The sequence below is a fragment of the Hypanus sabinus genome, chromosome 1, assembly GCF_030144855.1.
Source record: "Hypanus sabinus isolate sHypSab1 chromosome 1, sHypSab1.hap1, whole genome shotgun sequence".
In the NCBI taxonomy this organism is placed as follows: domain Eukaryota; kingdom Metazoa; phylum Chordata; class Chondrichthyes; order Myliobatiformes; family Dasyatidae; genus Hypanus; species Hypanus sabinus.
Genome location: NC_082706.1, coordinates 151377351 through 151393344, shown reverse-complemented (window position 1 = coordinate 151393344; position 15994 = coordinate 151377351). Strand labels below are relative to the sequence as shown.

The 15994-nt window shown below is 36.7% G+C and overlaps 2 protein-coding genes across 3 annotated transcripts in view; one reads left to right on the top strand and one right to left on the bottom strand.

Annotated features, from left to right (window-relative positions):
• Window positions 1-1014, top strand: part of LOC132399121 (NEDD4-like E3 ubiquitin-protein ligase WWP1) — a 152128-nt gene extending 151114 nt beyond the window's left edge. Inside the window, exon 24 of the mRNA XM_059979121.1 lies at window positions 12-1014. Coding sequence (XP_059835104.1) covers window positions 12-111 — 100 coding nt within the window. The 3' untranslated portion in view covers window positions 112-1014. The remainder of the gene's footprint in view (window positions 1-11) is intronic.
• Window positions 735-15994, bottom strand: part of rmdn1 (regulator of microtubule dynamics 1) — a 38119-nt gene continuing 22859 nt past the window's right edge. For both annotated transcript variants that reach the window (XM_059979204.1, XM_059979213.1), the window contains exons 5-11: window positions 14443-14602; window positions 14275-14364; window positions 9294-9349; window positions 8746-8833; window positions 6223-6253; window positions 4627-4760; window positions 735-2125 (exon numbers count right to left, since the gene is read on the bottom strand). In XM_059979204.1, coding sequence (XP_059835187.1) covers window positions 2072-2125; window positions 4627-4760; window positions 6223-6253; window positions 8746-8833; window positions 9294-9349; window positions 14275-14364; window positions 14443-14602 — 613 coding nt within the window. In that variant the 3' untranslated portion in view covers window positions 735-2071. The remainder of the gene's footprint in view (window positions 2126-4626; window positions 4761-6222; window positions 6254-8745; window positions 8834-9293; window positions 9350-14274; window positions 14365-14442; window positions 14603-15994) is intronic.

The following is a 15994-nucleotide window of genomic DNA, read 5'->3' as shown; positions in this document are numbered from 1 at the left end:
TTCTTCAATAGCTTTAACCGCTTGGATTTGCCACCTTATAAAAGTTATGAACAATTAAAAGAGAAGCTTCTTTTTGCAATTGAAGAAACGGAAGGATTTGGACAAGAATAGATGCAGCACAATCTTGATGCTATGAGATGGCATCACGATGTACATGTTTCTGTTTCATCATTTACAGTTGCACAGTTGTCTATCTGTATATAAGCTATTTGCCTAGAGAAATAATTTACATCTGGAATTCTATAAAATTAACATGCTTTTCTTCCAGTCATTTATGCAAATTGTCTTGACCGTACATAGTATTTTACATACCTTTCCTTTAAAAGAAATATTGTGGGAGAAAAGAGTTTGGCTGATTTCTGAAACATAGAATGATTTTTTTTAAATATCAGAAACAGCTGAAATATCCATGGCTCTAGTTTTATAGAGCTTAGTAGGTGATTTGGTAGGTGTGCTATTATGCCCCCTTAGTGCAGAAGAAAACATACCCTGTTGCTCAGTTTCCACTGATCTAACAATTCTGTCAGGGAGATTTCTTGCATGGCTGTCACTCAAGTATTTAAGGCTTATGCCAAACACTGTCAGATATCTAGATTTAATGCTGCTGGCTTGTTGAAATCATAGAAAATGTAAATGCTGACATGAGTTTTCTTTTATTTTCTTGTTGTGTTATTGCTGTTTATGTATGTCTTGTGTATAGTATACTGAAATAAACAAAAGCAGAGAGACTGGGGTAGTATCCCAAATACTAATGTTATTTTATATACAAAAAGCTAATGTGGACAATTTTCACAGTGTAATTATGCAAAATATTACCTCTGCTGCTTTTATGTTCAGTCTTTTAGAACAGTTACATTTATCAATCAGGAATAAAAAGTCAATTAAGTTTTGCACATTTGTAAGGAATGTTGTATAATTAGTTTTCCCATTGCAATGGTATACGTTCTGTGTGTATAAATTATATTATGCATCTCTTTTTCTGGCTTTGAAATATAATTTCTAATAGGCCTTCAACCTCTGAGAAATATCAAGTGATTTATTTTTTAAATTCAAAAATTTCAAAAACATGTAATAATACATTTAAAATAGTTTCACCAGTATTGAGGGCATTTACTTAATGACATGTAACAAAAATATATTTAAAAAATTGTGAATTATATTGAACTGCAACTTCTAACACGCTGTGCTTCCTTGCAGTGACTGGGGAGATAGAGACATTTGAAATGTAACATTTGTAATGCTTTAAATTTAAACGTTGTAAATTCCATTAAAGTTTTTAATTTGTAAAAGTTTTGTAAAAGCTCGAGTTTGGTCAGTTTTTGCTACTGCTTTTTATTATATTTCCCCCACCCAAAAAACAGTTTAGCAACTGACCACTTCTGCATATCAATTAGCTAGTATTTGCAACAAAGCATCAAGATTACCACTGAAACTTCAATCTGTCAGGAGCTTGAAAAACTTTTATTTGTAATTATGTCCAAACAAAGTTTAATAAAATAGGCACCTACTTTTATTATTAAAGTTTTTCATGTTTTTAGTTGAAAGTGGAAAACTTGCTATCCTGTTACCCAAGTGGCTATAGACCACACAATGCTTTGATTAAATACAAACTACTGATGAATATAGAATGGATTAACTGTTAATAGACCTGCTGGTGATTCAGCTTGTATGTTATTTTGGGATTTTGTAGAATTTTTCTGCAAAGACTTACTATTATAAGACCTTCCCTGCATTGCAAGAGAAAAGTTATATTTTTAGGAGTTAATGAATGCACTGGCACCATCCCGCAGTTGAAGTTAAACACTTCAACTATGATGGTTTGCTTCTTTTTTGGGTAGTTGAGTTATTTACTTGCACCACTATTCACAAATTTGCAGCACTAAAAGGTACACAAATATGAGTATTTATTTGGTTAATGATGTATCAGGGCTGTACAATTGTGTAAATTCCTTTGTGATTAAACTAATAAAAATAATTTTCATTGACGTTTGAGAAATCAATTAACTTCAAAATTAATTTCATCACATAGTGACTGGCTGGAGACTATTTTAATGTGCAAGAGTGACTTCAGCTAAGTCCTTGACTCCAGCAGTGATTTAAGTAATTCAATGGCTTCCTTTTGAACCTAAAAATAGAAAAAAAGATTATAGACAGATTATCTATAGATACTGTGGGACTTCAAAAAAATTTTTGTAGACTAAAGGCACAATATAATAATGAATTCAATGTTTTGTTTTCCAAATTAAAACCTACATTAAACAGCTAAATAATAAATGTTTTCATTATTAATACAATTAACTTATACAAATTACTTCAGACTTCCCTTTCTCCATTCCTGGCTAACCCATTTTAGGTTCCATTTGGGGCAGATTTTCCTCACTGGTGAGTGAATAAGATTTTTTTTTCCAAACCAATAACCCAACCCACACATCACTGCAAGAGCTGCTCGAAGTAGTATTCTTGACTCAGTTGATGCTTCAGTATTTTGATTATAAGTGAAAAGTGGGGCTGTTTGCTGATGATTGAAAAATGTTCAATTCTTTAGGCAACTCAGCAAATGGTAATAGTCCATGTCTCCTGCAGCAAAACCTAGGCATCAGGAATGCACTGATAGGAGCAATAGCACAGTTAATAGCCATATCCTCCTCTGTTCAATGGCATTACCAGCGTTGAACCCTGAAGCATAGTCACTGACCAGAAACTTAAGCAAACCAGTCAAGCTAATCCCACGGTTGCAAAAGCAGGTCAGAGTTGGGTGTTTTGTAGCAAGTGATTCATTGCCTGCCACACCAAAACTTTTCTATCATCTACAAAAAAAACCAAATTGGGGTGATCTAATTCCCTCCACTTAATCAGGATGATTCCAGCTCCAGTTACAGTCACGATACCAAAATCATCCTGAACAAAGTAACCATAATTGTTAACCTATCCACTGTCCTAACCTTTATGTTAGCCCGTGCACGGTGGCTGCAGATAGATACCACTGACAAATTTTGCTACAATTACTCACATAGGCGAGATGAAAAGTACCTCCCAAACCTGTAACCTCTACCAGTAGGAAGGACGTGGGTTTTAAGTGCATGAGAACAGCATCATCTGCACTCTATCCTGACTTGGAAATGTATTCCAGTTCTTTTATCAACATTGGATCTTAACCTGGCAGCACTACCTCACCAGAAGTACTCAAGCAATGAAGTATGTATCACCACAACTTTGATAACTGATATGGATATAAAATTAACTGCCATGTTCAAAAGCGCAAAAAAATTAAGTTTTCATTTTTATCTTTTCAATTTAATATGCAGGCTGCCATTTTCTATATGGTTTACCAACATTTTCCACAACTTTGCTGATCAAAGGCTTAAATACTGGGTTAATTCCCAGAACCTGGAACCTAGTAGAACTAGTGGGAATAGATCATCTTATTCCACTATAGGCTGCATCAGTTATAGTTCCTAAAACCACCAAAAATTTAAATCTGAGGACTACCAGATATGAAAATAGACTGGGCTTGCAACATGGTGCTTCTAAGCAATGATTATTCACAAAATCAGAGGGTCAGCAATTGACCTAGGGGTACATAAAAATCTGCTAAAATATACTTCGAGTAAAATTAATTTTGTCTGCTTAAATTCAATGCAGTGGATTTAGTTCAATTGGGCCATCTGTTTAATTGGAGCAATCACTTATTTGGCACAAACCTTGAAGAACAAAAACCTATTCAGAAAATATCCAGGATTCCTTTGGTTTATTTGGGATGCTATGCCCAATTAAAGGGCAGGAGACTGTTGCTGAACAGTTTCTAACTAGCATCAGTCACGTGCACTTGTGTGGCCATTAGATGCAACACTGTGCTCAGAGTGAACAGTTTTCTAAAAAGCATCCATTGCGTGTATTTGTCTTCAAAAGCAGTGATTTTCATCACTGATAATTGACAAGAAATAATCAGACAATTCAGAACTGTTTAGCTCATTGTCGTTACAAGCATTCAAGTTTAGAGATGCCAGAAACAGCTGGGAGTGAAAATGATATGATTACAAAGTATTTAAAGGCATCAATAATCATGAATGTTACAATGAAAATGAAGATTTGAAGGATTCAATAGTCAAAAGAATTGTACAAAAGCTATCCATTATCTGCATTAGGTGGCTTCACTGATTTTGTTCATTTACAGTCAATAGAACAAGGCAGTGTGCACTGGATGAACGCACCCGTCAATGATTATTAAGAACTAATACAGTGTTATAAAACTGTAGTAGTATTGGTAATGTTTTAGTTTGTTCTGTATTTCAATTAAACACAATTTTTTACTCAATTAAATGGTAGTCTATCTTTTTTGTACTTTTTTTTTTAACCTTATCTCCATGAAACTTTAGCTGTTTGGGTAACTTAATTGGGCCAAAATGTACTGGTCCCAATATGTCCCAATAAACCGTAATCCACTGTATAATAATTCTGCATCCTTTACTCATCCATATCCAAGTTCGGGTCGAGCTGAATAACAACATTTAAAGTTGAACATATCATTGATATCACTATGATTAAGTTTACCCAACAAAATTGCAGAAGAACAGTAGGTGGAGATGAGAAACACAACCTTTTAATTTTTATATTGGATAAACTTACCTGCTTGTCCTCTTCATTTCGTGCGGGGTAGTCCCTTGCTTTGGTCAACCACAACAAAGCCAACTTCTTGTTTTTTAATTTCATGCAGGTTTTCCCCAACATTAGTAAGTTTTTACTGTAGAAATTTGGTTCAGCTGCAAAATAAGTCACATTAAATGCAAACAATATATTACGCACAATACATTTCCATATGCAGAGAAGCATATGAGAAAATAGAAAACAAGAATGTATTTAACTTCTGGTCTTTATTTACAGAGATGTTAACAACCAAGGTGGGGTAATTTAATTTTTTTTGTTTTCATGAATGAAGTAAGCTAAATTAAAAAGATTTTGTTTCTGATCTTCACCCACTGCTAATTCTTTTATGCTGCTCCTGAACTGCCTGTCAAAAGTTGCTCACAAATGGCTAGGAAATTTATACAAAATAATGCACAAAAATCTCCTAACAATGATTTGTATATCAATGAATAATTAAATACTTAGAAATTAAAATGCCTTAAGATGAATCAATTGACAGCCATTGATGATTACCCAATAATGTCCTCTCTTGGCTGATGAATAGAAGTACAATCATCGACAATTGTTACATCCTATCTTTTTCCTTGGCTATTCTAGTAGCCTAGCAAAATACAGGAATCCTAACTCACACTGAGTCAGACTAAGCTTTAAATTATTAATTTACTGGCTTGTCACTTGGTCATTTCCCTTACATCAATTTCAATCCCTCCAGTATTTTGTGACTCTTCATCAACCCTATCCCCTCACCAGTAATCACCAGAAGTGACCAGCAGCTGTCCATCTCATTGATCCTCACCCCTCTTCAGTGACAGTTTGTTTTGGTAAGGTTAATCAGAATTAAGTGGACTATTGTAAATCCAGTAAGTTAACTAATGTTCTTCAGAGAAGGAAATCTGCTTCCCTTACCTGGAGTGACCGGTTTGATTCCTGAAGTTCATTTTCTCCTTCACCCCCACCAAGGATAAAGACAGCAGTGCATGAGAACTCCACCATTTTCACATTACCTTCAAGTAACATGTCATTTTCTCTTGGAAATATAGCCCCAATTCTTCAACATCAGTAGGTTTAAAATCACAGAAATGCATCTCCAGAAGTATAATTCAACCAATGAATTACAACAGTTCAAGAAAGCAGCACACCTCTTTCTCAAGTGCAATCACAACCAAGCAGTACATGACTGCGATGCCTTAAACCACAAAAGAACACAGCTAAATTCTTTATACTATCTGCACAGCATTTGAATCTTAATGCAAAATTCTACTTTGACGTAGGAGAGAACATTGAGAAACAAATCCTGTTCTATTCAACCTTTGCTAGTCCAAGATTGAAATCTCAGCATTAACACATGGAAATAAATAATAGAATTAATCTGCCTGGCAACTGACACAAATTCCAAAGGGAATTACTATTGTTCAGCTATTTCAATGGGAGCAAATTCTGGACTGCACCGACCCTCAGGAAGGGGACTGGAAGACACAGACTAATGATTACAATTTCAGTTGAATTATATCTATCACTGAAAAGTAATATGAAGCTTAATTTTATAAATGAAATGAAGTACATTTATGGAACTTTTACCTTCTTCAGCTTTGTCAAAATACTGGAGAGCCTAAAACAAAAAGTTTTTTGCCTGTTAGTTTCTGCTGCAATATTAAAATAGATGAGAGTAAATTATCCATGGTGGTATTGAAATAAGAAAGATAGCTTCACTATTGTAATTAAACTGAAAAAAGGGGAATAATTGTACTTTCGTAAGGCACTTTTCAGCATCTGAAAACAAAAGGATATAAATATGAATCAAACTGCTTGGGAGAACTTTATTGCTTGTCAAAATAGTGTCATAGCTCTTTCTTATGTTCATATGCAACATGATGGAACCAGTTTAAAGTACAATTAAACAGTACAGTAGAACAAATACTCCATCTTTTTGCTTTGTTCATACAGGACCTTGGTGAGGTTGTATCATGTACAACATTGGTCTCTTTACTGACAGGATGTACTGTTCAAAAACCGGAAAGATTTACTCAACTGGCTCCATTGACAATGGGATTAATTTTTGAGGCAGAGTAGATAAGACTTCTTTAGCATTTGGAAGAATGAGAGGATCATTGATCACAATTTATAAATTACACAAAAAGGCTTTATAGACTAGATGCAGGGAGGGTGCTTCCCTGGACTGAGGAGCTTAAAACTATGGGGTCAGTGGCAGGAAAACACAGTGATTACAGAAAATGCAAGAAATTGACATTGAAAATAAGTAACCCATTCAGACTAATTATTACTTTTGAGTACATAGTAGCCAATTTCTAAGGTAGGGACATGTTTGGTACAGCTTTGTGGGCCGAAGGGCCTGTATAGTGCTGTAGGTTTTGTATGTTTCTAAATAATTGAACATAATAAAACTATTAGAGGAAATGTACAGATAACAAATCAGATCCTGGACATTACATTGAAATTGATACAGTGAAAAAGAGAGAAAACTTAATTCCTTTTCATTGAGAACTCAACTCTGGTAGATTACCTTTAGCTTCGTTTTCTTACTATGGAACCATGATATCACTTGCCCCATCTCCCCCTCCAGTCATACACTAATTACCCAACACATGGGCTAAACATCCAAATCCACTGGCTTCCCCCATCTACCAGTCTCTTGACCCCCACCTCTAATCATTGAGCAAACACACACAAAATGCTGGAGGAACTCAGCAGGCCAGGCAGCGCCTATGGAAAAGAGTCAACAGTCAATGTTTTGGGCTGAGACCGTCCTGATGTAAGGTCTTAGCCCAAAATGTCAACTGTACTCTTTTCCATAGATGCTGCCCGACCTGCTGAGTTCCTCCAGCATTTTGTGTGTTGCTTGGATTTCCAGCAGCTGCAAATTTTCTCATCTAATCATTGATCGTCAGCTTTCCATCGATTCCTTTGATTGTCAAATTCCTCATCCACAAACGTGCACCATCAAGAAGCTATTATATTCCTAGGAGAACCACAAGTGTATCACCATTACCGGTATCAAATGATTATGACGGGTGGTATTACAGAAGCTGTAGTTTGTTAACAACTGTATAAGGATTTAGTGATACAATATTGTGAGTAGTTTTGATTTTTTATTTAAGAACGGAAATATTTACTTTGGAGATAGTTGGAAAAAAAAGGTTCATGAAAATGATTCCTGGGATGAGGGGGTTGTTTTATGAGGGAAGGTTAAGCAGTTTGTAAGAATGATATATACCATTATATATTGATATTACAGTATATCAATATACAATATTTAAAACACACAAACTTCTCAGGGTACTGACAAGGTAGATATAGAGTTAGGGACATAAATGAGCTGTTTCTCTTAAATCAAGATGAAGATAATACATTTCTTAGAAAGTTGTGAAAATTTGGCATTCTCCACTGAGTGATCTGCCGTGTTGTCAGTCATATAGCATGGTAACAGGACCTTCAGGCCAATACATCTAGCACTGAATTTATGTAACACCAGGGAAATTAATTTGGATAATGAGGGACCAAAGGTTATGGAAAACAGACAGGAAAGTGGAAACGATGTCAAAATTAGATATGCCATAAATTTACTAAACATGTAGTGGGCTCAAGAGATCAAATGATATATTCCTACTACAATTTCTTTTGTGCATATGTATTGAAAAGTTATCTTTGGATAGAACATTCATGCAGTGATGGATGGAATTAAGAAGGGGTCATCTTAAGTCAAATGGCTAAAAGAGCAGAAGGAGAGATTTCTGATTGTTTTCCTGTCTGTGGCCAATATTTACATTCACTAACAATATATCAGAAGGTATGACAAGTAACAGTGAATTACACCATGAGGAATAGAATGAGATGATCATAACCACAACACCTTCCCATTAATAAAACCCAAATCCATTCTATCACTGTAAAGAAATAACACTGAAGGTGATCATTTACGTAGCAATTTGCCTGCCCTGGGGATGGGCCCATGAAGACTAAAACAGGGAAGGAAAAGCAGTAATCAAGGCACCAAGTTATAAAAGATGGTCAAAAATACTGTTATTCAATAACATAAAAATATTATTCAGTGATATGCCGAGGGAGGGGTTGTGTACAATTTACCTCTTCATAAGTGGAGCTTGGTGGGGTGGCAAAGAATGCAGCCGCTATTTTCTGCTGGATCCAGGGCATTTCAGCAAATGTGAAACACCTAGTGAAAAAAGATGAATTAATTAACCAAACGTGTTATGATTAGGAATTTATCACAAAAGCTGGTGATGTTATGGATAGCAAAGAAGGGATATAGATTAGTTACAAACTTCATTTTACAGTAATCTGCACCAACCATAGAATCTCAACTTTAGCTACAAAGTCTGCACGCATCACAGGTTTTCAATAGGATTTTGTGTTAATTTTAAACTGGCAATACGATGAAGGCAAATACAAATAAAGCAGGGCTGCTAAAATCATTTGATTTACTCTCAGGTTCTTAAAGAAATCACATGATAAACGATTTAACAATTAGTACAACAGTCAAAACAAAATGTTATGAATTTTAATTTTTACATAAACAATATATAGAAGAACATGTAATTCTACTATTCATCACTAATCAAGTTAGAAAGACAAATGGATGCTCTGAATAAGAACCACAGTTAACTGGCTCCTACCATAGTCCCATTAAATGAATTGATGTTGCATCTTTGGGATTAAGTTCAATGGCTTTCTAAAAGAGATAAGAAAATATTTTTTTTCTGAATAACTACATGGGTTCATTTAAGTTTTCAGTTTACACGTGCCTACTTAATTTGCCCTAAAAAATCAGAAAGGTATCACAAAGTTTCAATATTTTTAGAATTAGATACAGAGGAATTTACCAGCATTTGTTCCAAAAACAGATAATTTGGACTAAAGTGGACTAATTGCTGTTTATATAATGTAAGAACAGGATACTTAAGTCACCAATCTATTAAAAAGCAATCACTAAACTTCTGACATTTCAAAAAGTAATACGAGATAGAAAAACAATTATTTCATGATTATTTGGAGTTTATTATTTACCTAGTTTTGCAAGACAAGTTTGCAAACTGTTGTTACTAAGCAGTATAAGCAACCCAAGCATGACTTGTACTTCAGCAATTAGGCATCACATACTTAAAGGTTAGACCTGGCTAAATACTGCACCTCCTCACCAAATTAATAGATTCTGACCGAGAATTTCCTCAGCATTTGCAACTGATATTAAAGGACCACTGCTCCAATTAGTGGTTTGGTTGCTGGACATGCTACTTATCACCCAAGGCACAAGTTATCAGGTGTTACTGAATTAGGCTTGCATGAAACAAGGCCTTCCCTTTGCCAACTGCAAAATGCACAACAGGATCAATGACATCTGGGCCCGTGGAGGTTAGGAAGCCAACAATTAATGATTAGGGATGGAGTCAAGTGATCAATGAATTTGGATGTTTAGGCCATGGATTGATAATCAGTGTATGGCTGGAGGGTGAGCTGGGGTAAGTGATATCAAGTAAGTAAGTTAAAGGTAACCTCCCTGAGTTCGGCTCCCAGCTATGTCTTGGGACCTGCTCAGGGAAGCTCCTGGCAAGTCCTGTAGAAGTAGAGCATGCAGGCACATGGAAAGACCCTTCTACAGGAGTTGCCTGTAGAATGTAAAAGAAAATCCCAGGATTGTTGTACAGATATTCATTGGACATCATTTGGCACTATTACACATGTCCAAGGTTCTTTACAAAAGAACCCAAAACAAAAAAAATCACAATCTTTGCCAATCTATGCCCTGATATCCCCAAATATTGTTCACAATTTATGTTCTATAGAAGCCAGATCAAGCAACAAGCAAAAAGTTGGAATAGTAGGCCAGATGGCCCTTTAAGCTTGCGCTACTATTCAAAGTAAATTTATTATCAGAGTAGATATATGTAACCATATACTACCCAGAGATTTATTTTCATGTAGCATTCACATAGAACAAATATTTACAATAGAATCAATGAGAAACAACACACAAAGACTGAAAGACTAATAGTGCAAATACAAAAATAATATCAAATAAACAAACAATACTGAAAACGAGTTGTGGAGTCATTGGAGTGAGTCCATAGGTTGCAGAATAAGTTCAGCATTGAGGTGAGTGATTTTATCCACGTTGGTTCAGGAGCCTGATGGTTGAAGGGTAATAACTGCTCCTGAAGCAGGTGGTGTGGGACCTCAGGCTCCTGTACCTCTTTCCCAATGGCATTAGCAAGAACATCGCCTGAATGGTGGATGCCGCTTTCCCGTGTAGCACCACAAAGTGGATGTAATAGATCTGATCTCCGGATTGAAATTTCTATTCCTGTCTGCCACCTATAGCTTTTAATTGCCCCGCAGGGCACAAACCTTCCCAAAGATTCAGAACTCCCCTCAACAAGAAAACTCTGTCTCATCTCAGAACAAGTGGCACCTCGATTCTAGAGTGCTCTCCAGCAGGGTAAGACCTTTATAGTGGATAACCTGTCTACTTTCAGATGTATGCATCAGTGACCTATAATTCAGCTGATACGGTATGCATAAGATACCTATCATTCTTCCTGACTCCAAACAAAATAGGCGTTTTCTACACAACCTTCCCTTATTAGATAATCTTAACATGCCAGAAACAATTTAGTGGAGCTTTACTGCAATCCACAAGGGATGTATTTTTAAATAATGACATGAAAACTGGATGCAATGCTCCAGGTGTGGTCTCATGATATAACTTCTTTACTCTACTGTACTGATCCCTTTGTATAAGGGCAATTCGTACATTTGCCCTCTTGATTACCTGCAGAATCTGCTCATACAAACTTACATCTCCCTTTATCACACCACAATGATTTTTCAGTCCACTCACTTGAATTCTAAAAGCCGCTTTGCAGCTGTTTTTGTGCCCACCTCCTTCTGCACCATCAGCAAAGTTGGATACTTTGCAACATATCCCTTTATCTAAATCACTAATACAACTTAAAGAAAACTGCTGAAGCCACAGCTCTGATCTCTGATAAATGTCAAATTGAAAATGACACTTGCCTTTATCTTTCATTTCATGTCTGTGGACCAAAATTGATCCAAGTTAAAATGTTACCATCAACTTCATGAGCCCTTGCACAGGAACAATCTATATGGCACCTCACGGGTTACTTTGTTGTTCCCTATTTTCACTCTTCTTCCTTTATTGATAAGTGAGGTTATATTTCCTACAAATCAATATAAGCAGGCAAATGCAGCTTCTAAGGAACTGGGAAGATGACAAACATCTTCTTCTGGAGAGAGTCGTCAGTACCTTTAAATTTCTTGGCATAATTATATCACAGGATCTATACTGGGGCCAGCACATAAATGTCATCACAAAGTGCCATCACATTCTTCTTTCTTAAAAGTTTGTGCAGATTCAGCATAGAACCATAGAACATTACAGCACAGAAATAGGCCTTTTGGCCCTTCTTGGCTGTGCTGAACCATTTTTCTGCCTAGTCCCACTGACCTACGCCTGGACCATATCCCTCCATACATCTCTCATTCATGTACCTGTCCAAGTTTTTCTTAAATGTTAAAAGTGAGCCCGCATTTACCACTTCATCTGGCAGCTCATTCCACACTCCCACCACTCTCTGTGTGAAGAAGCCCCCCCCCCCCCCAATGTTCCCTTTAAACTTTTCCCCCTTCACCCTTAACCCATGTCCTCTTGTTTTTTTCTCCCCTAGCGTCTGTGGAAAAAGCTTGTTTGCATTCACTCTATCTATACCCATCATAATTTTATATACCTCTATCAAATCTCCCCTCATTCTTCTGTGCTCCAGGGAATAAAGTCCTAACCTATTCAACCTTTCTCCGTAACTCAGTTTATCAAGTCCCAGCAACATCCTTGTAAACCTTCTCTGCATTCTTTCAACCTTATTAATATCCTTCCTGTAATTTGGTGACCAAAACTGCAAACAATATTACAAATGGCCTCACCAATGCTTTATACAACCTCACCATGGTATTCCAACTCTTATACTCAATACTTTGATTTATAAAGGCCAATGTACCAAAAGCTCTCTTTATGACCCTATCTACCTGTGATGCCACTTTTAGGGAATTTTGTATTTGTATTCCCAGATCCCTCTGTTCTCCTCAGTGCCCTACCGTTTACCTTCCAAAGTGCAATACCTCACACTTGTCTGTATTAAACTCCATCTGCCATTTTTCAGCCGATTTTTCCAGCTAGTCCAAATCCCTCTGCAAGCTTTGAAAACCTTCCTCACTGTCCAATACACCTCCAATCTTAGTAGCATCAGCAAATTTGCTGATCCAATTTACCATATTATCCAATTTAGCATATTATCTAAAACTCTAATTTCTAAGCAGCTTAGATCAATTTATTCTGATTAATCATTTATTTCAAAAAAAATGAGGATAAAATTTTAAAAAATGAAATTGCGACAATATTACCAGTATTTCCAAACGAAAGGTACAATACTTCTCTCACCACAACCCTGAGAAGACCAAGGAATTTTAGCAACTATCGCTAAGAATGTAATCACTTCTGTGTACATAATAGAGAATTAAAGTTACAGATTAATTAAGATAAAGCAGAAGTCAGGGCTACTCAGAATCAGGTTTATTATTACTCTTAATATGAACGTAGAGTATGTTGTAATTGCAAAATAAATATGTAGTGGAAAAGCAGAAGGAATATTGACATAGTGTTCATGGACAGTTCAGAAACCTGATGGTGAAGGGGATGAAATTGTTTTTGAATCATTGTGTGGGGACTTTTAGGCTCCTGTACTTCCTCCCTAATGGTAGTAACAAGGAGCTAGACGTCATCTCCTGGATGGAGTGGGTCATTAATAATTAATAAAGGACCCTCATTAAAGATAGTCCTTAATGAAAGGCATCACTTTTTGAAAACCTCCTCAATGGTGGCAAGGTTGTGATTGAGATGGAGCTGGTAAACCCTCTGCAGTCTCTTGTGATCCTGTGCACTGGAGCCTCCATACTAGCTGTGAGGCAACTAGTCAGAATGTTCTCTAGTGTACATCGATAAAGACCTGCATGAGTCTTTGATGCCGTACCAGATCCTTCAAACCCTTAACAAAGTCGAGCCAATTCCATGCCTTCTTCATGATTGTGTAAGTGCAATGTGCCCAGGACAGATACCCCGAGATACTGATACCCAAGAATTTAAAGCTGTTCTCCCTTTCCACCACTTACCCCTCAATGTGCACATTCTCCCAAATTCTCCTTCCTGAAGTCCATAGTCAAGTCCTTGGTCTTGCTGATATTCAGTGCGAGGTGGTAATAGTAACAGCACTCAGCTGATCCACCTCACTCCTCTCTGCCAGTGGTGTCATCTATGAATTTATAGATGGTGTTTTGCACTCCTCTAAAAACTGGTGACCTATTCCTCCACTCTTCTTTTAAAGATGTCCTCCTCATAATCCTTTTTTAATATTGATCCACGTGTTTTAAAAATACCACTTAGAATCTTGCTCCTTTTGTAATGCAGTAAAGTACACTTTTAGCTTTACTTATGTATAACAGCTTCCCAAAAATATTCTGAATTAAGGTTTCAATCTTATTAAAAGATAAATCTTCATAAAAATAGATAATTGCATGTTACTGTACCTGAAAGTGTGTTTTAATGACATAAGCATTTGCTATTTTTGCCTTGATACCCTCGTAGTCTCCAACATCACTGATACATATCGCGTACCACTGCACGAGAATTTAAAAAAGCATTAAGACAATATATGGGGCAAAATTGAAATAGTTTACAATAAAATGAAACATTACCTTATGAGCTGCAAAGCTCTGTTCATTTATTTCTAGAGACTTTTTGGCAAACTCCAAGGCTTCATAAGTTAGTTGCTGCTTCTTTTCCACAGAAGTACTTTCTAAGTGAGCCAAGTCACGTGATGCTCGAGCAAGGCGCCAGAGAAGCTCGCCATTCATACTAGGTGAAACACAGAATGCTATTAGCTATTGTAAACTTCAGAACTATATTCCAAACAATGGTGAAACCATCACCAATCACTGTCACTGCATCACACAACTTCACATCAGTAATTTAAGATGCTAAAGCCCAATGATAATGATAAAACCTTCCTCCAAAGTGTGTTCTATTTACAGACTTCTGCTTTTGAATCAGGAAAATCACTTCAACTGTCAGAAAATGAAAAAAGTTACACACCCAATTTTCAACAAACACAGCACTTTAAAAAAAAACACACAACCAGGAATTTCAAAAGATTAAAAACCAACTTTTTTTTCCCCTCAGTAATTGCAAAATAAATTATGTATTCTTGTGTCATAATAATGCACGGAGAGCTTCCAATAGTAAATGAAAGTTACAGTTAATAAAAATGTCTGAATTTGAACCAGCAATTATTTGGGCCAGAACCTATTTCAGATTCTGATATTGCTCTTTATTAGCAACACACACAAAACACTGGAGGAATTCAGCAGGTCAGGCAGCACCTAATAAACAAACAATTGACATTTCGGGCCAAGACCCTTCATCAAGACTGAAAAGGAAGGGGAACGAAACCAGAATAATTGTTGGGGTGAGGAAGGAGTACAAACTCAAAAATGATAGGTAAAGCCAGGTGGGTGGGGGAAGGGGGATTAAGTAAGAAGCTGGGAGGTGATAGGTGGAAAAGATAGAGGGCTGGAGAAGGAATCTGACTGGTGAAAAGTGGGACCACAGGAGAAAGGAAATGAGGGGCATGGGGCGGGGGTGGTGATATGCAGGTACAGTGAAGTATAATGTTTAGAGTAAAGAGAGGTGAGAGTGGATCATGGATTGCTGGAAATGATGCAGGAGATGCCATAATGGAGGACAAAGAAATGGCAGACAAACTTAAGTATTTTGTATCAGTCTTCACTGTGGAAGACACTAGCAGAAAACCAGAAATTTGAGTGTGTCAGGCAGAAATGGATGTATCAACATGTACAAGCAAGCTGGATGAACTCAGCAGGTCGGGGAGCATCTGTTGACTGCTCATTTCAACAGACGCTGCCTGACCTGCTGAGTTCATCCAGCTTGTTTGTACGTGTTGATTTGACCACAGCATCTGCAGTGTACTTCGTGTTTAGAAATGGATGTAGTTTCTATTATTAAGGAGAAGCTGCTTTGGAAAGATTTGAAGGTAGGTAAGTCACCTGGACCAGATGGGCTACACCCAAGGGATCTGAAAGACGTAGCTGAAGAGATTATGGAGACATCTTTCAAGAATCACTAGATTCTGAAATGGTTTGGAAGGACTGTAAAATTGCAAATGTCACTCTACTCTTCAAGAAGGGCGGGAGGTGGAAGAAAGGAAATTATAGGTTAGCTTCAACTAGA